This window comes from Scyliorhinus torazame, chromosome 4 (genome assembly GCF_047496885.1).
Source record: "Scyliorhinus torazame isolate Kashiwa2021f chromosome 4, sScyTor2.1, whole genome shotgun sequence".
Classification (NCBI taxonomy): Eukaryota; Metazoa; Chordata; class Chondrichthyes; order Carcharhiniformes; family Scyliorhinidae; genus Scyliorhinus; species Scyliorhinus torazame.
This window is the reverse complement of record NC_092710.1, coordinates 114,227,638-114,251,745: the sequence shown is the minus strand read 5'-3', so window position 1 is coordinate 114,251,745 and position 24,108 is coordinate 114,227,638. Positions and strand designations below refer to the sequence as shown.

General features: G+C 47.2%; 1 protein-coding gene across 3 annotated transcripts in view; it reads left to right on the top strand.

Annotated features, from left to right (window-relative positions):
* The window catches only part of lyst (lysosomal trafficking regulator), a 482,598-nt gene that overhangs the window by 140,054 nt on the left and 318,436 nt on the right, over window positions 1-24,108 (top strand). For all 3 annotated transcript variants that reach the window (XM_072498518.1, XM_072498516.1, XM_072498517.1), the window contains one exon: window positions 6,924-7,014. In XM_072498518.1, coding sequence (XP_072354619.1) covers window positions 6,924-7,014 — 91 coding nt within the window. The remainder of the gene's footprint in view (window positions 1-6,923; window positions 7,015-24,108) is intronic.

Sequence of the window (24,108 nt, the reverse complement as noted above, 5' to 3'; positions counted from 1 at the left end):
ATCCCTGAGGTAAGTCATTTACACTTACTGCTCCAAAACTACTCCTCCCCCAGTTCTCACCAACTCCGCTCCCTGCTGACTCGACCACCAATCCCCGAGGTAAGTTATTTATACTTCTCCGAAGCTCCTCTTCTCCGAGTTCGTGCCAACTCCGCTCCCTGGTGACTAGGCCATGAATTCCTGAGGTAAGTTATTTTAACTTACTGCTCCAAGGGTGCTCCTCCCCGAGTTCTCTCCAACTCCGCTCCCTGCTGACAAGGCCACGAATCCCTGAGATAACTTATTTACACTTACTGCTCCGAAGCTCCTCCTCCCCGAGTTCTCGCCAACCGCTCCCTCCTGACTAGGCCGCGAATCCCTGAGGTAAGTTCTTTATACTTACTGCTCCGAAGCTCCTTCTCTCCGAGTTCGCGGCAAATCCGCTCCCTGCTGACTAGACCACGAATACCTGAGGTACGTTATTTACACTTAATGCTCTGAGGTTGCTCCTCCCCGAGTTCGCGGCTCCTCCCCGAGTTCGCGGCAACTCCGCTGCCTGCTGACTAGGCCACGAATCCCTAAGGTACGTTATTTATACTTACTGCTCTGAGACTGCTCCTCCCCGAGTTCGCGCCAACTCTGCCCCCTGCTGACTAGGCCACGAATCCCTGAGGTAACTTGTTTACACTTACTGCTCCTCCCCGAGTTCTCGCCAACTCCGCTCCCTGCCGGCTCAGCTACGAATCCCTGAGGTGGGTTATTTACACATACTGCTCCGAATTTTCTCCTCCCCGAGTACTCGATAACCGCTCTCTGCTGACTCGGCCACCAATTCCCGAGGTAAGTTATTTATACTTCTCCGAAGCTCCTCCTCCCCGAGTTCTCGCCAACCCCGCTCCCTGGTGACTTGGCCACCAATCCCCGAGGTAAGTTATTGATACTTCTCCGAAGCTCCTCCTCTCCGAGTTCACGCCAACTCCTCTCGATGCTGACTGGGCCAAAAATCCCTGAGGTAAGTTATTTACACTTACTGCTCCGAGGCTGCCCCTCCCCGTCTTCTCGGCAACTCCTCTTCCTGCTGACTGGGCCACGAATCCCTGTTGTAAGTTTATAATTACTGCGCTGAGGCTGCTCCTAACCGTCTTCTCGGAAACTCCGCTCCCTGCTGATAAGGCCACGAATCCCAGAGGTAAGTTATTTACACTTATTGCTCCGAGGCTGCTCCTCCCCAAATTTGTGGCAACTCCACTCCCTGCTGACTAGGCCACGAATCTCTAAGGTAAGTTATTTATACTTACTGCGCCGAAGCTGCTCCTCCCCGAGTTCTCGCCAACTCCGCTCCCTGCTGACCCAGCCACCAATCCCCGAGGTAAGTTACTTGTACTTCTCCGAAGCTCCTCCTCTCCGGATTTGTGCCAACTCCACTCCCTGGTGACTAGGCCACGAATTCCTGAAGTAAGTTCTTTATACATATTGCTCCGAGGCTGTTCCTCCCTGAGTTCTCACCAACTCCGCTCCCTGCTGACTAGGCCACGAATCCCTGAGGTAAGTTCTTTATACTTACGGCTCCAAGGCTGATCCTCCCCGGGCTCGTGCCAACTCTGCTCCCTGCTGACTAGGCCACGAATCCCTGAGGTAAGTTATTTATACTTACTTCTCCGAGGCTGCTCCTCTCCGAGTTCGTGCCAACTCCGCTCCCTGCTGACTAGGCCACGAATCCCTGAGGTAAGTTCTTTATACTTACTTCTCCGAGGCTGCTCCTCACCAAATTCTAGCCAAGCCCGTTCCCTGCTGACTAGGCCACGAATCCCTGAGGTAAGTTATTTACACTTACTGCTCCGAGGCTGCTCCTCCCCGAGTTCACGCCAACTCCACTCCCTGCTGACTAGGCCACGAATCCCTGAGGTAAGTTATTTACACTTACTACTGCGAAGCTCTTCCTTCCCGCGTTCTCGCCATCCGCTCCCTGCTTACTCGGCCACCAATCCCCGAGGTAAGTTATTTATACTTCTCCAAAGCTCCTCCTCTCCGAGTTCGCGGCAACTCCTCTCCCTGGTGACGAGGCCACGAATCTCTCTGGTAAGTTATTTATACTTAGAGCTCCAAAGCCGCTCCTTCCTGAGTTCGCGCCATCACCGCTCCCTGCTGAGTAGGCCACGAATCCCTGAGGTAAGTTATTTACACTTACTGCTCCGAAGTTCCTCCTTCCCGAGTTCTCGCCAACTCCGCTCCCTGGTGACTCGGCCACCAATCCCTGAGGTAAGTTATTTATACTTCTCCGAAGCGCCTCCTCTCCGAGTTCGTGCCAACTCCGTTCCCTGGTGACTCGCCACGAATTCCTGTGGTAAGTTATTTACACTTACTGCCCTAAGGCTGCTTCCCCCCGAGTTCTCGCCAACTCCGCTCGCTGCTGACTAGGCCATGAATCCCTGAGGTAAGTTCTTTATACTTGCTGCTCCGGGGATGCTAATCCCCAAGTTCGCGCCAACTCCGCTCGCTGCTGACTAGGCCATGAATCCCTGAGGTAAGTTCTTTATACTTGCTGCTCTGAAGCTGCTCCTCCCCGAGTTTGCGCCAACTCCGCTCCCTGCCGACTCGGCCATGAATCCCCGAGGTAAGTTATTTGCATTTACTGCTCCGAAGCTGCTCCTCCCCTGGTTTGCGGCAACTCAGCTCTCTGCCGACTTTTTCTTTACTAATATTAATTACTTTAAATTTCCTGCTCTCATTAGACTTTTGGTTCCCCTCAATTTGCAGAATGCAATATTTGTCTTCTGCTTTGAATGTAGTCACAGTGGGCGGGATTCTCCGCCGGCGGGATTCTCCGTTTTGCCAGCGCCCGGGGGTTTCCTGATGGCAAGGTGCTGCTCCAAAATGGGAAACCCATTGACTGGCCGACGTAACAGAGAATCCCGCCGGAGTGTCGGGGCAGAAATGTGGCACGGCGAGGTGGAGAATTCAGCCCAATACTTTCTTAATGTTTCTGCTATTTGCTTATGCACTATTATAATTTTTCCTGTCCTTGCCTCTAGGACACATTTTACTTTCATTAATCTCTTCCATTTTAGATAGTCTTCAAAGCTCTTACAACTTTTTATTATTTCTTGCTAATTTACCCAGTCTGTTTTCTCCCTCTGTATCAATTTACTGGAAATTCTTTGCTGATTTTTAAAAACCCTTGGCAGAATTGTAAGCCTCTTAATCTATTATTATGCAAAACTTTTCTAGTTAGCAATGGATGGACTGCTTTTTCAGTGGAATGTTTATACCTCAAGGGAATGTATATTCATTGTGAATTATGAATTATTTAATTCTCCAATGGCACTAAGCAACATTAATCCCTCAAAAGCAGTAATCATTCATCTGATGTCTTCATGTGGAATATGGCTGTATATAAAACTGCTGCTGTTTGCTTACTTTAGCCATTGCACTTTCAAGTCATTTTTATAGCTGAAGTTTTTTAATTGATTCTGATGCGATTAGGTGAAATATTAATGAAAGTCTTTTTGCTGAAGTAGATGTAAAAAAACTGATTATCAGAGGATTTGGTTTTTTGAGTTGAAGCTTTGCAGGGGGAGGGGGCTAGGGGAAGGGGGAGGGGGGGTTGGATGAGGGATGAGGTTCTGCATGTAAATTTAATTAAACTAGGAAAGAGACCAGCAAACAAAATCTCAAAAGTATTAATCTCCGGATTATCTGTGATGCACTAGTATGAATAGAAATAGGAGGATAAAGCATGGCTGGCGAGATGCTGCGGAAGGGAGTGCTTCAGTTTTGTGGGACATTGAGGTTAGTTTGCTAGTGCTGTTCGGAAGGGTTTAAAGTAACTTAGCGGAGGATGAGAACTAGAATACGGCTCCAGGAAGGATAAGACCCAAAAGATTGGGAGAAGAAGTTAGCACTAAAGTGAGAAATAGTAAGATAGTAGGAAGGGCGAGATGAGGAGGTAATATAGTAAGATTTAAATTGGGTGTGCACCCCACAAAAGGTAGCATATAAGGTTGATGAGCAAAATGCAGAGGCTATTCTCCAGTAGCTGCTGCTCTCATGTGTAGATTATACAACTCCCAAAGGTGCTAGGGCCAACTTCCTGATGTTGTCTCTGTAGGACAGTTGGATCATTTTGCCCTATCTGAGGGCATATTACTGATGGAAGACTCAACTAACAACAGAACATGACCTTGCTGGACTATAAGCAAAGCAAGGACTGTGCAAACGCTTCACAAACTATTTTCCAATGTGACCCCATTTGAACTCAACGGCACTGTCTCACCGGCAGTTAGGACAGGCAACAAAGGCTGGAAATGCAATTGATGTCTAATCCCATGAACGAGGGTGGGAAGGAGAGAGACGGAGGGAAGGTGGAAATAATAATAATAATTATTGTCACAAGTAGACTTACTTTAACACTGCAATGAGGTTACTGTGAAAAGCCCCTAGTCGCCACATTCTAGTGCCTGTTTGGGTAAACAGGGAGAATTCAGAATGTCCAAATTACCTAACAGCACGTCTTTCGGGACTTGTGGGAGGAAACCGGAGCACCCGGAAGAAACCCACGCAGACACGGGGAGAACGTGCAGATTCCACGCAGACAGTGACCCAAGCCGGGAATCGAACCTGGGACCCTGGAGCTGTGAAGTAACAGTGCTAACCACTGTGCTACCATGCTGCCCAACTGTGGGAAGGAGAGAGACGGAGGGAAGGAGCGGGACAGAAGGTGGGAGGTCAAGGGAAGGAGGGAGAGGAACGGACGGACTGGGGAGGAGGGGCAGATAGGCAGAGTTAGGTAGGTAGAGAGATGGATGGAGGAAGGGAGAGAGCTGGACTGGTGGAGGGAGGTCGAGAAGCAGATGGGCAGAGGGAGGGAGAGAGACAGATGGGCAGAGGGAGAAGAGAAGTGGACAGTTGGACGAAGGGAGAGAGAGAGACAGACGATACTGGCAGCTGACATAAAAGGCTAGTAAGAGAAGAATTGGAATTGATTCAGGACCATAAAGGAGATGAATACACGATGGAGGGCATGGCTGAGATCCTGAAATGCAAATTGCATCTGTCTTTATGAAGGAAGAAGATACTGTCAAAATGATAGTGAAAAAAGAGGTTATTGAGATATTACATGTGCTATAAATTGATGAAGAGGGGTTATTAGAACATTTGGCTGTGCTTAAAGTTGATAAGTCACCAGGACCAGATAGGATACAACCGAGGATACTGAGGGAAGTAAGGCTGAAAATGTGGAGGCATTGGCCATAATATTCTAATCTTCCTGGAGATCTGAAAAAGCAGCAGAACGTTAGGCTGCGGTAACCCTTTGGAGTAGTAGTGTTCTGCTTGGTATTGCTGAAGAACTGATGTTATACTTGTTGCCGAGTGTAGACTTGGGAATCTGGGGAATGAAATCTCGGGAGAATGGATCACCCCTGCAAGGTGAACCATTGCAGACTGAGTCGAAACAACTTTAACAGGGAAATCCAAGGCTAGATCTTCAAAAGGGAAGAGTCCTCATGAAGAAAAAATAGCTCCAAAGTGATTGGCTGGCACAGTGTTTATTAACCTCTGGTTGGTTTGCTGAGAAATCCATGGGATCTGTCTTGGGCAATTTTATTATTTAATGTGTGGTGGGGGTCAGACCGCAGTTTGTTTGTTAATTCACATACCCCTCAAGTCAGTCCTGAATATTAAAGTGTAAGATAGATACTGTAAATTATTTTACCTTTCTGACCTTGTATAGTAAAGTTTATGTCTGGTCAAAAAACATAGCATATTGTGGCTTTATTTCTTAGTAAGTACTTTGGATGTCATTCTATTTCTTAAAAATAAATTTAGAGTACCCAATTGTTTATTTTTCAATTAAGGGGCAATTTAGCCTGGCCAGTCCACCTACCCTGCACATCTTTGGGCTGTGGGGGTGAAACCCACGCAGATACAGGGAGAATGTGCAAACTCCACATGGACAGTGACCCGGGGCTGGGCTCGCAACTGGGTCCTCAGCGCCTTGGCAGCAGTGCTAACCATTGCGCCACTGTGCCGCCCATCATTCTACTTCAAACAAAACGTTATTGGTTTCTAATCAGATCATACCTAAATCTTGGGGGTCTGGTCCAGGATCGTAACACAATTTAGGAAGGATGTGAAAAGTCTAGAGACAGTTCTAAAAAGATTTCTGAGAATTGTTTCAATGCCTTCAGTGGATAGATGGGGCAGTTCTCCTTAAAGAAGGGAAGCTTGAGAGGAGATTTAGTAGAGGTGTTCAAAATAATGAAGAGTCACTAGGGAGAAACAAATTGCATTGGTGGAAGGGCCAAGCACAAGAAAGGCACAGATTTAAGGTGATTGGCAAAAGATGGCAACATCAGGAATGGTTAGAATCTGAAATGTAGTATCCGAGAGAGTGGTGAACTTACAGAAGGGAGCTTACAGAAGGGAATTGCACAAGCAGCTGAAGGGAAGAAAATTGTAGGGCTAAAGGGAAGGAGTGGGGAGTGGATCTAGCTGAGTTGGTCTTGTAGAGAGCTGGCACAGACAGGCCAAATAGCTGCCCCTTGTGCTGTACCCATTCTATGACTATAAATATTTAACACTGCCATGTTATTGGACAGGAGTAGTAGCAGACCGTAGAACTCCAAAACTAACCTCTTCACCATGTTTCTTATTTAACCTGTACTCGGAACACATTGTTTATTTTTAATTTTCACTTAATGTCTCTTTTCGCTCCACAGTGAGGAATTCTTTTAACGTGAAAGGTCTGAACTGCCTTGTTATTATTAGAAACATTCACGGAGAGGTGTGAAAAGTCGATAGCATATTCTGATTGGATGATGATTCTGATACATTGTCTCTGATTCCAGACTGGCTTGGAAATGTTTCAGGCAAATAGTTGGAGACTCACTTTGAATATGGTCTCACTGTGCTCATATCATGTCATTGGTTACTGTCTTTGATAGGAATTAACCTGCAGAGAGGAATTGCTTACTCTTCTCCTATCGCTTCTGCCTCTTGTCTGGAAGATACCTGTTCAAGAAGAGAAAGCTCCAGGTCTGTTTTATTGTTCCTATGTTTTTACTAAATCCCTTTGCTTTTAGTAATACTTATGGGCTGCTCACAGATCCTTGTGTTTATGTTAGTTTTTTGTTGCGAGATGCTTGTAGGATTTATAGGGTTGCTGAATATTCTTGATGATGTTTTATAATCTGCTTCCTAATTTAAAAACATTGTAGTTGCATTACATGTAGCAAAAGATGTTACTGGTTTGTTATGTATTTGAATTATTGCAACAACTGAAACTTGTGTGCTTTAAATAAAAATCTACGAGGGACTGGCCTTTGTTGTGGAAGAAGCGTGAATTATATGCACATTTTAATCCTTGAGCTATGGAGAAAATTCTGAATTTCCATCATCTTATAATGACTAGAAAATCCAATGAATATACTCTCATACGCTTAATTTGAAACAGTATGGTTAGAACAATGTTGCATTACCAAAGAACAGAGGTTGCATAGTGTGACCTGAACAAAATTCCTTGTTTATGCCATAAAGTATGAAATGTTCTGTTGGCTTGAGAAAAATGATCATAGTTCTGCAACCATGTGATCTCAGCAATCGAGATTATGATACAAGCTTTTCAAGTGTACTCCAATCTTGTTTTTTAAAAATATATATATTTTATTCGAGTTTTTTGGCCAAACATAACAATACGTAGTGTTTCTTTTACACAACAATAAAGCAATATAAATAGCCGTGGCCAGTTTTTAACAAATAAATAAATAATATATATAAACAAAAACAAAAGAAAAACAAAACTAAATGGCAACTGCCTTGTCCAAAATAAATACTCTCCAAAATTACAGTCCAACAGTCCAATGTACAATTACATATACCAAATACCTATACATGTGCAATAACATCCCTGAGAGTCCGTCTGATTCCTCCCCCCCCCCACCCTCCCTCCCCTCTGGGTTGCTGCTGTTATCTACTTCTTTTCCATTCCCTCTATCTTTCTGTGAGGTAGTCGACGAACGGTTGCCACCGCCTGGTGAACCCCTGAGCCGAACCCCTGAGCCGAACCCCTTAACACAAACTTAATCCGTTCTAACTTTATGAACCCTGCCATATCGTTTATCCAGGTCTTCACCCCCGGGGGCTCAGCTTCCTTCCACATTAACAATATCCTGCGCCGGGCTACAAGGGACGCAAAGGCCAACACGTCAGCCTCTCTTGCCTCCTGCACTCCCGGCTCTTCTGCAAACCCAAATATAGCCAACCCCCAGCTTGGTTCGACCCGGACCCCCACCACCTTCGAAAGCACCTTTGCCACCCCCACCCAGAACCCCTGTAGTACCGGGCATGACCAGAACATGTGGGTGTGATTCGCTGGGCCTCTCGAGCATCTCGCACACCTATCCTCTACCCCAAAAACTTTACTAAGCCGTGCTCCAGTCATATGCGCCCTGTGTAGCACCTTAAATTGTATCAGGCTTAGCCTGGCACACGAGGACGATGAGTTTACCCTACGTAGGGCATCCGCCCACAGCCCCTCCTCAATCTCGTCCCCCAGTTCTTCTTCCCATTTCCCTTTCAGCTCATCTACCATGATCTCCCCCTCGTCCCTCATCTCCCTGTATATGTCCGCTACCTTACCGTCCCCCACCCATGTCTCTGAGATCACTCTATCCTGCACTTCCTGCGTCGGGAGCTGCGGGAATTCCCTCACCTGTTGCCTCACAAAAGCCCTCAATTGCATATACCGAAATGCATTCCCTTGGGGCAACCCATATTTCTCCGTCAGCGCTCCCAAACTCGCAAACGTCCCATCTACAAATAGATCTCTTAATTGTACTACCCCAGCTCTTTGCCATTCTCCAAATCCCCCATCCATTCTCCCCGGAACGAACCTATGATTGTTTCTTATTGGGGACCGCACCGAAGCTCCCGTCCCTCCCCTATGCCGTCTCCACTGCCCCCAAATTCTCAATGTAGCCACCACCACCGGGCTTGTGGTGTATTTCTTTGGTGAGAACGGCAACGGCGCCGTCACCATTGCTTGCAGGCTAGTCCCCTTGCAGGACGCCCTCTCCATTCTCTTCCACGCCGCTCCCTCCCCTTCTCCCATCCACTTACACACCATTGAAACATTGGCGGCCCAGTAGTACTCACTTAGGCTCGGTAGTGCCAGCCCCCCCCCTGTCCCTACTACGCTGCAAGAATCCCCGCCTCACTCTCGGGGTCTTCCCAGCCCACACAAAACTCATAATGCTCTTCTCAATTCTTTTGAAAAAAGCCTTCGTGATCACCACCGGGAGGCACTGGAACACAAAAAGGAATCTCGGGAGGACCACCATTTTAACCGCCTGCACCCAACCTGCCAATGACAAGGACACCATGTCCCATCTCTTGAAATCCTTCTCCATCTGTTCCACCAACCGTGTTAAATTAAGCCTATGTAATGTACCCCAATTCTTGGCTATCTGGATCCCCAGGTACCGGAAGTCCCTTGTTACCTTCCTCAACAGTAAATCCTCTATCTCTCTGCTCTGCTCCCCCGGGTGCACCACAAATAACTCACTTTTCCCCATGTTCAGTTTATACCCTGAAAAATCCCCAAACTCCCCAAGTATCCGCATTATCTCTGGCATCCCCTCCGCCGGGTCCGCCACATATAGCAACAAATCGTCCGCATATAGAGATACCCGGTGTTCTTCTCCCCCCCCCCTAAGTACTCCCCTCCACTTCCTGGAACCCCTCAGTGCCATGGCCAGGGGTTCAATCGCCAGTGCAAGCAATAACGGGGACAGAGGACATCCCTGCCTCGTCCCTCTATGGAGCCGAAAATAGTCAGACCCCCGTCCATTCGTGACCACGCTCGCCATCGGGGCCCTATACAGCAACTGTACCCACCTGATATACCCGTCCCCAAAGCCAAATCTCCTCAACACCTCCCACAAATAATCCCACTCCACTCTATCAAATGCTTTCTCGGCATCCATCGCCACCACTATCTCCGCTTCCCCCTCTGGTGGGGGCATCATCATTACCCCTAGCAGCCTCCGTATATTTGTACTTAGCTGTCTCCCCTTCACAAGCCCAGTTTGGTCCTCATGGACCACCCCCGGGACACAATCCTCTATCCTCATTGCCATTACCTTGGCCAGGATCTTCGCATCCACATTCAGGAGGGAAATGGGCCTGTATGACCCGCATTGCAGCGGGTCTTTTTCCTTCTTTAGGAGGAGCAATATCGTTGCCTCTGACATAGGCGGGGGCAGCTGCCCCTTTCCCTCGCCTCATTAAAGGTTCTCATCAGTAGCGGGGCCAGCAAGTCCAAATATTTCTTATAGAATTCAACTGGGAATCCATCTGGTCCCGGGGCCTTCCCCGCCTGCATGCTTCCAATCCCTTTCACTCCTTCCTCCGTCTCAATCTGTGCTCCCAGCCCCACTCTCTCCTGTTCCTCCACCTTAGGAAATTCCAGCTGATCCAGAAAGCACATCATTCTCTCCTTCCTGTCCGGGGGCTGCGCTTCATATAATCTTTCATAAAATGCCTTGAAACACTCCATTCACTCTCTCCGCTCCCCGCTCCATCTCCCCCTCCTCATCTCTCACCCCCCCCCTATCTCCCTCGCTGCTCCCCTTTTCCTCAGTTGGTGGGCCAACAACCTACTCGCCTTCTCCCCATATTCGTACTGTACTCCCTGTGCCTTCCTCCATTGTGCCTCTGCCTTACCCGTAGTCAACAAGTCAAACTCTATATGTAGCCTTTGCCTTTCCCTGTATAGTCCCTCCTCCGGTGCCTCCGCGTATTGTCTGTCCACCCTCAGCAGTTCTTTCAACAACCGCTCCCTTTCCCTACCCTCCTGCTTTCCTTTATGTGCCCTAATAGATATCAGCTCTATTAGGTTCTAACTTCTAATCAGCTTCTAACCACTGCCTTCAGTGCCTCCCAGACCACTCCCACCTGTACCTCCCCATTATCATTAATTTCCAAGTACCTTTCAATACACCCCCTCACCCTTAAACACCCCCCCTCATCTGCCAATAATCCCATGTCCATTCTCCAGGGTGGAAGCTGTTGTTTTTCTTCCCCTATCTCCAGGTCCACCCAGTGTGGAGCATGATCCGAGATGGCTATAGCCGTGTACTCCGTCCCCGTCACCTTTGGGATCAGTGCCCTTCCCTAAACAAAAAAATCTATTCGTGAAAATACTTTATGTACATAGGAGAAAAACGAAAACTCCTTACTCCTAGGTCTACTAAATCTCCAGGGATCTACTCCTCCCATCTGCACCATAAAATCCTTAAGCACCCTAGCTGCAGCCGGCCTCCTTCCGGTCCTGGACCTCGATCTGTCCAGCCCTGGGTCCAGCACCGTATTAAAGTCTCCACCCATTACCAACTTTCCCGCCTCTAGGTCCGGGATGCGTCCTAACATACGCCTCATAAAATTGGCATCAACCCAGTTCGGGGCATACACGTTCACCAATACCACCGCCTCCCCATGCAGTTTGCCACTCACCATCACGTATCTGCCCCCACTATCTGCCACTATAGTCTTTGCCTCAAACATTACCCGCTTCCCCACTAGTATGGCCACCCCCTTGTTTTTTGCATCCAGCCCCGAATGAAACACTTGCCCCACCCATCCTTTGCGAAGTCTAACCTGGTCTGTCAGCTTCAGATGCGTCTCCTGAAGCATAACCACATCTGCCTTAAGTTTCTTTAGGTGTGCGAGTACCCGTGCCCTCTTAATCGGCCCGTTCAGCCCTCTCACATTCCATGTGATTAACCGGGTTGGGGGGCTCTTTACCCCCCCCCTTGACGACTAGCCATTTCCTTTTTCAATCCAGCTCCTCACCCGGTTCCCACGTAGCTGTATCCCCCCCAGGCGGCGCCCCCCCGCCCCGACCCCCCCCCCCCCCATCCCATCCCAGCTCCCCCTTCTCCCCAGCAGCAGCAACAATTAACCCCCCCCCCCCCCCCCGCTAGATCCCAAGCTAGCGTAATTGCACTCCCCATGTTGCTCCCAGAAGTCAGCAAACTCTGGCCGACCTCGGCTTCCCCCAGTGACCTCGGCTCACACTGTGTGAGGCCCCCTCCTTCCTGCTTCCCTGTTCCCGCCATGATTACCATAGCGTGGGAACAAAGCCCGCGCTTCCCCTTTTGGCCCCGCCCCCAATGGCCGGCGCCCACAGCTCCTCATCCTCCCTCACCCCCTCCCCCACGACATGGGGAAGAGAGAGAAGTTACAGGGTCGCAGGTTTAACAATCTGGGAAGTCTTATCTTCCCCCTTTTCCCCCTTCATCCCACAAATTCACCCCCCCCTTTTGTCCCAAACGTTCTTTTTCTTCTGGCCCGCTCACTCCAGCTTCTCCTCGACAATAAATGTCCACGCTTCGTCTGCCGTTTCGAAATAGTGGTGTTTCCCTAGATGTGTGACCCACAGTCTCGCCGGCTGCAACATTCCGAATTTGACCGTCCTTTTATGCAACACCGCCTTGGCCCGATTAAAGCTTGCCCTCCTTCTCGCCACCTCCGCCCTCCAATCTTGATGCACGCGGATCACCGCATTCTCCCACCTACTGTTCCGAGTTTTCTTGGCCCATCTGAGGACCATCTCTCTGTCCTTATATCGGAGAAATCTCACAACTATTGCTCGAGGAGTTTCTCCAGCCCTCGGTCTTCGCGCCATAACTCGATAGGCTCCCTCCACCTCCAGCGGACCCGTCGGAGCCTCCGATCCAATTAACGAATGCAGCATCGTGCTCACATATGCCCCGACGTCCGCCCCCTCTGCACCTTCGGGAAGACCAAGAATCCTTAAGTTCTTCCTCCTCGCATTGTTCTCCAGCACCTCCAGCCTTTCCACACATCTTTTGTGTTGTGCCTCGTGGATCTCCGTTTTCACCACCAGGCCTTGTATGTCATCCTCATTCTCAGCAGCCTTTGCCTTCACGACCCGAAGCTCCTGTTCCTGGGTCTTTTGCTCCTCCTTTAGCCCCTCAATCGCTTGTAATATCGGGGCCAACAGCTCCTTCTTCATCTCCTTTTTGAGTTCATCTACGCAACGCCGCAGGAACTCTTGTTGGTCAGGGCCCCATATTAAACTGCCTTCTTCCGACGCCATCTTGCTTTGTGCCTGCCTTCCTGGCTGCTGCTCTTGAGGATCCAACCCAATCCGGCTACTTTCCTCTCTTTTTTCCATCCGTGTCCGGGGGGGATTCCCTTCTGGATTACCGCACAGTGTTATTTGCCGTTAAAATTGCCGATGGGGCTCCTATTAAGAGCCCAAAAGTCCGTTCCACCGGGAGCTGCCGAAACGTGCGACTTAGCTGGTCATCGCCGCACCCGGAAGTCTACTCCAATCTTGTTAAGCTAAGTTTTAAAAACAAAATTCCAATTAAGGGCAATTTGGCATGGTTAATCCACCTAACCTGCACATCTTTAGGTTGTGGGAGTGACACCCACGCAGACACGGGGAGAATGTGCAAACTCCATACGGACCCACTGACCCGGGGCCGGGATCGAACCCAGTTTCTCGGTGCCTTGAGGCAGCAGTTCTAACCACTGCATTACCTTTTGTTGAACTAAGTTGACATCCGTTGTATCCATATCAATATTACCAACACCCCCTTAAAAAAAAAGAATGCTGGACCCCTTCATTTGAAACAGTGTAATTTATGTTCAACATGCATCCTTGTGTGTGAGGTGAGAATATGCCTAAAAAGTGTAAACATACACTATGACACTTGCTTAATTGAAGTATATACATATATAGTTATAAACACTCTGCCATATATTCTTCAATTCACTAGGCAATAAACAACCATGTGAACTGTGATATTTCTTTGTTGTGATAACAAGTTGTGATACATAGAAAGCAGGAGTAGATAATTTGGCCCTTCGAGCCTGCATTACGATCGTGACTGATTGTCAAATTCGAAACCCTAATCCTGCTTCCCCCCATATCCCTTGATCCCTTTAGCCCCAAAAGCTATATCTAATTCCTTGTTGAAATCGCACAATGTTTTGGACTCAATTACTTTCTGTGGTAGTGATTTACACAGATCCACCACTCTCTGGGTCAAAAGATTTCGCCTCACCTCAGTCCTAAAAGATTTACCCCTTACCCTCAAACGATGATACCTAATTCTGGACTTCTCCACCATTGGAAACATTCTTTCTGAATCTTCCCTGTCTAATCCTGTTAAATATCTATGTTTCTGTGCGACCCCCTCTCACTCTTCTAAACTCCAATGAATATAATCCTAACTAACTTAGTCTCTCCTCATATGACAGTCTTGCCATGCCAGGAATCGGCCTTGTAAACCTTCACTCTTCTCCTGCCACAGCAAGAACTTCGTTCCTCAGATAAGGGCACCAAAACTGCGCACACTACTCCAGGTGTGGCCTTACCAATGCACTATACAATTGCAGTAAAACGTCCCTATTCCTATACTCCAACCCTCTCGTTATGAAGGTCGGCATACCATTTGCCTTCTTTAATGCCAGCTGTACCTGCGCGCGCGCCTTCAGCGATAGATGCACGAGGACACCAAGGTCTTGCTGAGTATCCACATCTTAATTTACATCCACTCAAATTATCTGCCTTCCTATTTTTGCTCCCAAAGAGGGCAACACGCCAGCTCCAGGGTCCCAGATTCGATTCCCAGCTTGGGTCACTGTCTGTGTGGAGTCTGCACGTTCTCCCCGTGTCTGCGTGGGTTTCCTCCGGGTGCTCCGGTTTCCTCCCACAGTCCAAAGATGTGCAGGTTAGGTGGATTGGCCATGCTAAATTGCCCTTAGTGTCCAAAATGTTTAGGTGGGGTTACGGGGATAGGGTGGAGGTGTGGGCTTAATTAAGTAGGGTGCTCTTTCCAAGGGCCAGTGCAGACTCGATGGGCCGAATGGCCCCCTTCTGCATTGTAAATTCTATGATCTATAACCTCGAGTGCAGCATGGTGGCACAGTGGTTAGTGCTGCAGCCTCACGGCGCTGAGGTCTCGGTTTTGATCCCGCCTCTGGGTCACTGTCCGTGTGGAGTTTGCACATTCTCCCCGTGTTTGCGTGGGTTGCGCCTCCACAACCCAAAGATGTGCAGGGTAGGTGGATTGGCCACGCTAAATTGCCCCTTAATTGGAAAAAATTAATTGGGTACTCTAAATTTATAATTTAAGTAAAGTGGATAATCTCACATTTATCCACATTATACTGCATCTGCCATTCGTATGCCCACTCACTCAATCAGTCCAAATCACGCTGAAGCATCTCTACACATTCCTCACAGCTCACCCGCCCACCCAACTTTGTATCATCTGCAAATTTGGAGATAAACGATTTGGTTCCCTCGTCCAAATCATTAGTATATAATGTGAACAGTGGGTTTCAAGCACAGATCCCTGTGGTACCCCACTAGTCGGTGCCTGCCAATCAGAAAAGACCCATTTATTCCAACTCTTCTGCTAACCAGCTTTCTATCCATCTCAAGACACTACCAGTATACCCATGTGCTTTAACTTTACATTGTAATCTCACGGCGACACAGTGGCGTAGTGATTAGCACTGCTACCTATAGCGCTGAGGACCCGGGTCGAATCCTGCCCCCGGGTCACCGTCCGTGTGGAGTTTGCACATTCTCTCCATGTCTGTGTGGGTATTGCCCCCACAACCCAAAGATGTGCAGGTTAGGTGGATTGGTCACGCTAAATTGCCCCTTGATTGGAAAAAAATAATTGGGTACTCTAAGTTTAAAAAAAACTTTACATAGTAATCTGCTATGCAAGATGTTGTTGAAAGCCTTCTGAAAGTCTAAATAAACCGCATCCACTGGTTCTCCCTGGTCAACTCTACTAGTTACATCTTCAAAGAATTCCAGTAGATTTGTCAAGCATGATTTCCCTTTTGTAAATCCATGCTGATTTCTCTGATTATACTACTGCTTTGCAAGTGCTGTGCTATGAAATCCTTGATAATGGACTCTAGCAACTATCCTACTACTGACATTTGGCTCACTGGTCTACTGTTCCCTGTTTTCTCTCTACCTTTCTTTTTGAATGGCAGGGTTATATTAGCTACCCCCAATCTGCAGGAACCATTTCAGAGTCCAAAGAATTTTGGAAAATGACCAGCAATGGTTCTACTATTTCTAGGGCCACTTCCTTAAGTACTCTGGAATGAAGATTATCAGGCCCTGGAGATTTATCCGCCTTCAATCCCATTAATTTCCCCAAAAACATTTCTCCACTAATACTGATTTTCTTCAGCTCCTCACTAAAACTTGTGTTTCTCAGAACGTCCAGTACATTCTTTATGTCTCCCTTTGTGAAGACAGGGCGGCACGGTAGCACAGTGGTTAGCACTGTTGCTTCATAGCGCCAGGGTCAACGGTTCGCTTCCCACTTGGGTCACTGGCTGTGAGTCTGCACGTTCTCTCTGTGTCTGCGTGAGCTTCCTCCGGGTGCTCCCGTTTCCGCCCACAAGTCCCGAAAGATGTGCTTGTTAGGTGAATTGGACATTTTGAATTCTCCCTCCGTGTACCCGAACAGGCGCTGGAGTGTGGCGATTAGGGGCTTTACACATTTACTTCATTGCAGTGTTAATGTAAGCCTCCTTGTGACAATAATGAAGATTATCATTAAGCAGGGTACGAATTTAGTTCTTCAGCCATTTCTTTGCTTCCCGCTATGAATTCCCCATTATGAATTCCCCCATTTCTGACTGTAAGGGGCCTACATTCATTTTTGTCAATCTGTTTCTCTTTACATACCTATAGAAATTTTTACAGGAGATCCACCAACTGATTCTGGGGGTGATTTAAACTTTACTATATAAAGTTTTAGACCTGAGGCTTGATCGCTCTAAGCCAAAGTTGTTTGCCCCTTTCGAGATGGGAAGGTGCTTTCAGCGTTCGTGGAGGGGTGCGGATCTGTGACGGTTTATGCACCCTGGGAATAAAGAGTTCTCGTTTTCTTCCCTGGTGCACAAGGTGTATCGAGGATAGATTACTTTGTTATGTGCAGGACTCTTCTCTTCGGGGTGAGGAAGGTGGAATATTCGGCCATGGTTATCTCAGACCATGCCCGGCATTTGGTAGACCTGGTGTTGGAGTTGGGCTGGATGCAGCCCACATAGAAGTTGGATGTAGGGCTTTTGTTGGATGTGGGGTTTTGTGGGCGGGTTTCGAGAGCCATAGGCGAATACGTAGAGTTCAATGAGAATGGGATGGTTTTGCCCTCTATTCTGTGTGAGGTGTTGAAGGTGGTGATTAAAGGGGAGATCATGCCATATAAGGCACATATGCTGTCTGATAGGGCGGTGTGTCAGCTGAGGCATTTGAGGGGGTGCCCTATGAGTATTGGGAGAAGGCCAGTCGTCTCTTGGCTCACCAACTAAGGTGGCAGGTGGCCTCTAGCGAGATCATCCAGGTTAGGGATTCGGGGGTTATGCTGGTGTCCGCCCCGGGCAAGGTTAATAAGGCATTTTGAACCTTTTGCGATAGGCTTTATAGGTCGGAGCTACCAGGAGACAAGTTGAGAATGGCACAGTTTTTAGAGGGCCTGGAGTTCCCCAAGGTGGGGGAAGAATTGCTGGAAGCACCGTTCGAGCAGCGTTGGGACAGATACAGTTGGGAAGGCACCTAGGCCGATGGGTTCCCGGTGGAATTTTACAAGACTTTTGTGGACCAGCTGGTTCCGGTATTGATCAGTATTTTTAAAGACTCTCTGGCACGGGGTTCCCTCCTTGAGACTCTTGGGCAGGCATCCATCTCCTGAAATAGGATAAGGAACTCACAGAATGCAGGCCATATCGCCCAATTTCATTGCTTAATGTAGACGCAAAGCTCTTAGCTAAGGTTCTAGCACTAAGGCTGGATCCCTGTCTCCCGGAGGTAATCAGGGAGGACCAGACGGGATTTGTAAAGGGCCGAAGATTGTCGGCCAACGTGAGGCAACTACTGAATGTGGTTCTCACGCCAGCGGTTGGACTGGAGCCAGAGATAATTGTGTCATTAGATGCAGAAAAAGCATTTGATAGGGTCGAGTGGAGGTACCTCTTGCTGTTTGAAGAAGTTTGGGTTTGGTCCAGAGTTTGAGTCGTGGGTGCGTTTGTTTTATGAGGCTCCTTCTGCCAGCATTTCTACCAACAACATTAGTTTTGGGGTCTTTTCGGTTGCACAGGAGAAACAAGGCAGGGGTGTCCTATGTCTTCCCTTCTATCTGCTTTAGCGATTGAGGCATTGGTCATTGCCTTGAAGGCTTCAGATAAGTGGAGCGGGATAGTGAGGGGTGGAATGGAGCACAGGTGTTCTTGTATGCAGATGATCTTTTGTTATACGTGGAGGATCCGGGGCCAACTATGGGAGACATAAGGAGTATACTGAAGTGCTTTGGCTCCTTCTCTGGATAAAAGTTAAATCTAGGGAAGAGCAAGTATTTTCTTGTCAGCATTTCAGGAAAGGGAGCCGGTCTGGGGGTGCTACCTTTCCGCCTGGCTGGGACTAGCTTTGTAGGGTGAATGCCACGTCCTTGTGTGCGAGGCTGACCCTGATTCAGCTTAAGGTAGTGTTTAGGGCTCACCTCACCAAAGCTAGAATGAGTTGTTTCTTTGCGGGGAGTTGAGGATAGGTGCGAGCCCTTTCGAGGAGGCCCGCCAATCACATGCACATGTTCTGGTCCTGTCCCAAGCTAGTGGGCGCTCCTGAACATTGAGCTGGAGCCCTGTGCCTTAGTGGCTATATTTGGGGTTTTGGCTTGCCAGAGCTGCGGATGAATGCAGGGGCATATGTTCTCAAGTGGCAGCCTAATTTGCGCCCCACCTCGGGTCAATTAGGCTTTTGAAATGTTTTATCGGGACCTTTATGGATTTTAGCCTCCGGCGGAGGATTCGCTCATGACTGATTTTTTTGGATGGATTATCCATTCCAGCTGAGGGGGGAGAGAGGCGTGAAGAGTTGGAATCTCTTTTGGGCCCAGAGGAAATTATGAAATGCATTGGGTTGATTCAGATTAGCAGAGCAATTGGTATCTCTAACTTTAGATATGTTTAACGACTCCTTATCCCAGGGTCCTTTGCCTTTTACACTTGCGCAGACCTGTATTCCTTTGATCCTCAAGAAGAACAAGGAGCCAACTGAGTGTGGGTTGTACCGATCTATTTCACTTTTAAATGCGGATGTCACTTGCTAAAGTGCTGGCACCGCATGTGGATCCGAGAGGTGATCTCGGAAAACCAGACATGCTTTGTTAAGGGCCGGAAATTGTCTATAAACATACATCGCCTGTTAAATGTTGTCCTTTCCCCCTCCTCAATGCCTGAACCGGAAGTAATTGTTTCCCTAGATGCTGAAAAGGCATTTGATAGAGTGGAGTGAGAACATCTCTTGAGATCCTTGGGAGGTTTGGATTTGGACAAACGTTTATATTCTGGATTTGTTTGCTTTATAGGGCCCCTGCTGCTGGTGGTTGCACAAATGCTTTAAATTCTGGCTACTTCCTGCTGAATAGGGGCTCGAGACAGGGTTGTCCATTGTCTCAGCTCCTGTTTGCTTTGGCAATAGAACTGCTCACCATTGCGTTGAGATCTTTGATTAAGTGGAGTGTGAGAATTCAGAGAAAGGTGGAGCATAGAAACCAAAAAGAAAATGCTGGAAAATCTCGCAGGTCTGGCAGCATCTGTAGGGAGAGAAAAGAGCTAACCTTTCGAGTCCAGATGACCCTTTGTCAAAAAAGTGTCATCTTTGACAAAGGGTCATCTGGACTCGAAACGTTAGCTCTTTTCTCTCCCTACAGATGCTGCCAGACCTGCTGAGATTTTCCAGCATTTTCTTTTTGGTTTCAGATTCCAGCATCTGCAGTAATTTGCTTTTATAAGGTGGAGCATAGGGTGTCCTTGTACGTGGATGACCTTCTTTATATTACGGACCCAGTATCCACTGTAGACGAGATAATGAAGCTGCTTGGGAGTTTTGGCTGCTTCTCTGGGTATAAGTTGAATTTTGATTCCCGATTAACTCTCGGGGAGGGGAGCCTATCTGGGGACACAACTTTTTTGCCTTGCCAGAACTTACTTTTGTTATCTAGGAATCGGGTGACCCACGAATGGGCCTCGCTTACAGTGCAGAAGGAGGCTATTCAGTCCATCGAGTCTGTCCTTGGAAAGAGCACTCTACTTAAGCCCACACCTCTACCCTATCCCCATAACCCAGTAACCCCACCTATCCTTTTTGGACACTTAAGGGCAATTTATCACGGCCAATCCACCTAAGCTGCACATTTTGGAATGTGGGAGGAAACCGGAGCACCCGGAGGAAACCCACGCACACACTGGGAGAACGTGCAGACTCCGCACAGTCAGTGACCCAAGCCAGGAGTCAAACCCGAGTCCCTGGAGCTGTGAAGCAACTGTGTTACCGTGCTGCCGGAGACCTCCATACAGGAGGTCTCCTCCACTCGTACCCATCCTGCACCGGCTCTCTCACCCACCCCGTACTTTTTTTATGTTTGCCGTCAAGTGGTAGAATAGGAGGTTCGGCAGCGCCAAGACTCCCATATTCGTCCTCCTTTGTAAGACGTTTTTACGAATTCTGGGGTTTCACCCTCCTCCCTCTTGAACAGGATTTTGTCTTTGGCCGGGTCTGCTGACGATTTTGTGCATATAGGGCCAGGTCCTATCAGCGGTCAGCTCCGTTGAATGAGGTGAGCGTGAAATGGAAGGGTGAGTTGGGATCCATTCTGGTTGATGAGTTATGGAGCGAGGCCCTTCAGAGGGTTAATCCCATGTCCTCATATGCTCAGCTTAGTCTGATCCAATTCAAGGTGGTGTACAGGGCGCATCTGACTAAAGCGAGGATGAGTGGATTGTTCTCCAGGGTGGAGGACTGGTGTGAGTGTTGTTCTCGGGGGCTGGCCAACCACACTCAGTTCTGGTCTTGCCCCTGGTTAGTAAGCTTTTGGGTCTCCATCTTCAACACCATGTCAGAGATACTCAATGATGAGTTGGAGCCATGTCCACTGGTGGCCATTTCTTGGGTGCCAGACTTGCCAGTGCTCCAGACGGGGGTGAATGCGAATGTCCTCGCCTTTGCCACGTTGATAGCCCGGAGGTCTCCTACTCCACTCAGTGCCTCGGATTGGTTAGGTGACCTCGTGTCTTTCTTACATTTGGAGGAGGTTAAGGACACCTATTAGAGGATACGGTAGAAGGGTTCGACCGAAGATGATAGCCATTCATTTCCTTTTAAAAAAATAAATTTAGAGTACCCAATTCTTTTTTTTTCCAATTAAGGGGCAATTTAGCGTGGCCAGTCCACCTATCCTGCACATCTTTGGGTTGTGAGAGTGAGACCCACGCAGACACGGGAAGAATATGCAAACTCCATACGGACAGTGACCCGTGGCTGGGATTGAAGCTGGCTCCTCGGCGGCGTGAGGCAGCAGTGCTGACCACAGCACCACTGTGACGCCCTTTCACTTCCTTTTTTAAAGAGCTAGTTACCGTCATTTGTTAAATTGTTTAGTTTATTTATGTGGGGTTAAGTTAGTATGCGCTTTTGCTTGTTTGTCTTGTTCTTTGATTTTATAACTTGGGTTAATTGTTTAATATTCTTTCGTTCATGATGAAAATTTTTAATAAACATATTTTAAAAAAACTTTCCATCTACTTGTCAGTGATTTTCACAGCAATGTGTTAGGATTTCAGATGTGTTGCTGACTTATTTGAGTGTTAAATGAGCTCATCAGTTAGTTGGCGTATCAGCAACGATGTGTGGAGACCGGAGTCATTATTTTCAAGTTACAATTTTAGACTTCTCTTCAATACTTGTGCTTAATGTGAAGTTTGTTCCTGGCAATCAAAACTTGATCTCGTGCTCAAAATGTGTTTGGAAACATGCAAGGGGATGAATAAAGGATCGTCTCATCAGTGGTGTATACAATAGAAAATGATGGCCTAACCAACCACCTTTTGTTCCAGTGTATATATGTAACATATATGTTGCAGAGCCCTAATTTGTGCTGTATTAATTTTAAGTTGAGACATTGTAATCAGCAAAACACACACATACCACATGTTTCAGACTCAAGCCCGGGATGTGGGGTTAATGCAGGAAGGTGCAGTTGAGGTAGAATATAATCGATCTGAATTGCACGGTGGGCTTGAAGTGCCGAATTATCTATTCTTCCAATATCTTCTGTTTTTACCGCTGGTGTAGGACTCCTATTTTTAATTGTTGCACCAGAGTTTATTTTGGTCACCAATGCGCTTCTGTGTGTTAGATTGTCCACTTTCCCTCCAATTAATTTCCTTTAAACATTTTGCTTCTACTCGTAGATTTGACTCTTGTGTACCTGGGCAACTGATCAGGCAATAGAGATTCTTCGACATGGCTCGAGAAATACCGCCTGCAGCAGTGAATGACCTAAATTGCAGCTGCTCAGAAACTGTAATTCAAAGAATTTCTTGATTCAGCTAGACTTTAACACTCTTAACTATTTGCCTGATGCAACAGTTGCTAGCTTTTGCTTCATAACTTTGAGCACTTTATTGTGAGTTTTATTTTTGTTATAGCATCCTCTTTTTAGTTTAATTTTAAAATGATGTGATTTATTTTACATCAATGCCATTATCTCTGGATAAAAACAAATCCAGCCCTACAGTTCCACCCCCCCCAACAGTATAAATCTCATCCTATTTCCAGTCCTCTTGAACTCTGGCAAAGAGTGATCCAGACTTGAAACATCAGCTCTGTTCTCTCCACAGATGCTGTCAGACCTGCTGAGATTTTCCAGGATTTCTGCTTTGCTTTCTCTGGATGTTGGCAATGACTAAATTTTCTTCTTGCACCCCATCCATCATCTTTCAACAAAACCAAAGGAGTTTTGATGCAAACTGCTGAAAATCATTTCATGTTTCTAAAGATGTCAGATTATCTCTGGGACATACGAGCTAGCATTGATTTCCATTTATGACTGACTATTAATTTTTTTGTCCGGGTCAAATTGACCTCTTGAACTGCTTTGAACCAGTGTTTATAGAATTCCTATGGTGCAGAATGAGGCCTTTCGGCCTATCGAGTCTGTTCCGATACTTCGAACGAGCACTCTACCCATATCCACTCACCCAACCACCATGCCCTGTAATCCCATATCCTAACCTGCACATCCCTGGATACTAAGGGGCAATTTAGCATGTCAGCACCGGGAGGAAACCCACGCAGACACGGAGAATGTACAAACTCCCCAGAGACAGTGACCCAAGCTGGAATTGAACCCGGGTCCCTGGCGCTGTGAGGCAGCAGTGCTAACCACTGTGCCACCAAGCCATCTATGCCATTTTAAAAGTTGCAAATGATCAGAACAACTACACAGTACAGATAGGCTCATTTGGTATATATAGGAAGGGAGGATTTTAGTTTTAATTTTAGTTTTAGTTGGGGTTGGAATTGGAGTGAGAAAGTGAAGAACGATCAGGAAGGGAGATTTAAAAAATAATGGATTTGGCTGGAATTGAATAATTAATAGTAGTGGATAAACTGGGATCAAAGGGCAAGTAAAAACTAGTCAGAAATATAGGGAAGCTATAAAATCTCACGTACTAGTTTCCGAATGGGGTTTTCAGCTATTTAGTAATGTTGTGTCTTGAGTGTTTCTTTCTGTCCTTCCCATTTTAATAATCTTTATTACTGTCACAAGTAGGCTTACATTAACTTTGCAATGAAGTCACTGTGAAAAGCCCCTCGTCGCCACACTCTGGCACCTGTTTGGGCACACAGAGGAAGAATTCAGAATGTCCAATCCAACTAATTTGCACATATTTGGACTGTGGGAGGAAACCGGAGCACCCGGAGAAAACCCACTCAGACATGGGGAGAACGTGCATACTCCGCACGGGGCCCTGGCGCTGTGAAGCAACAGTGCTAACCACTGTGCTACCGTGCATGTGAAACTCATTCCTTAATACTGAAATGAGGTTAACCATTTAAAACTAGATTGTTCTTATGATTGCCAAAAAATAATGGTCAGGATTATAACTATTTTTAAAAATATATATATATTTTATTAAAGTTTCCAAACACAATTTTTCCACCCTACAAATCAATCAAAAAAAGATAACACAATAACTAATAGATAACATTGTTGA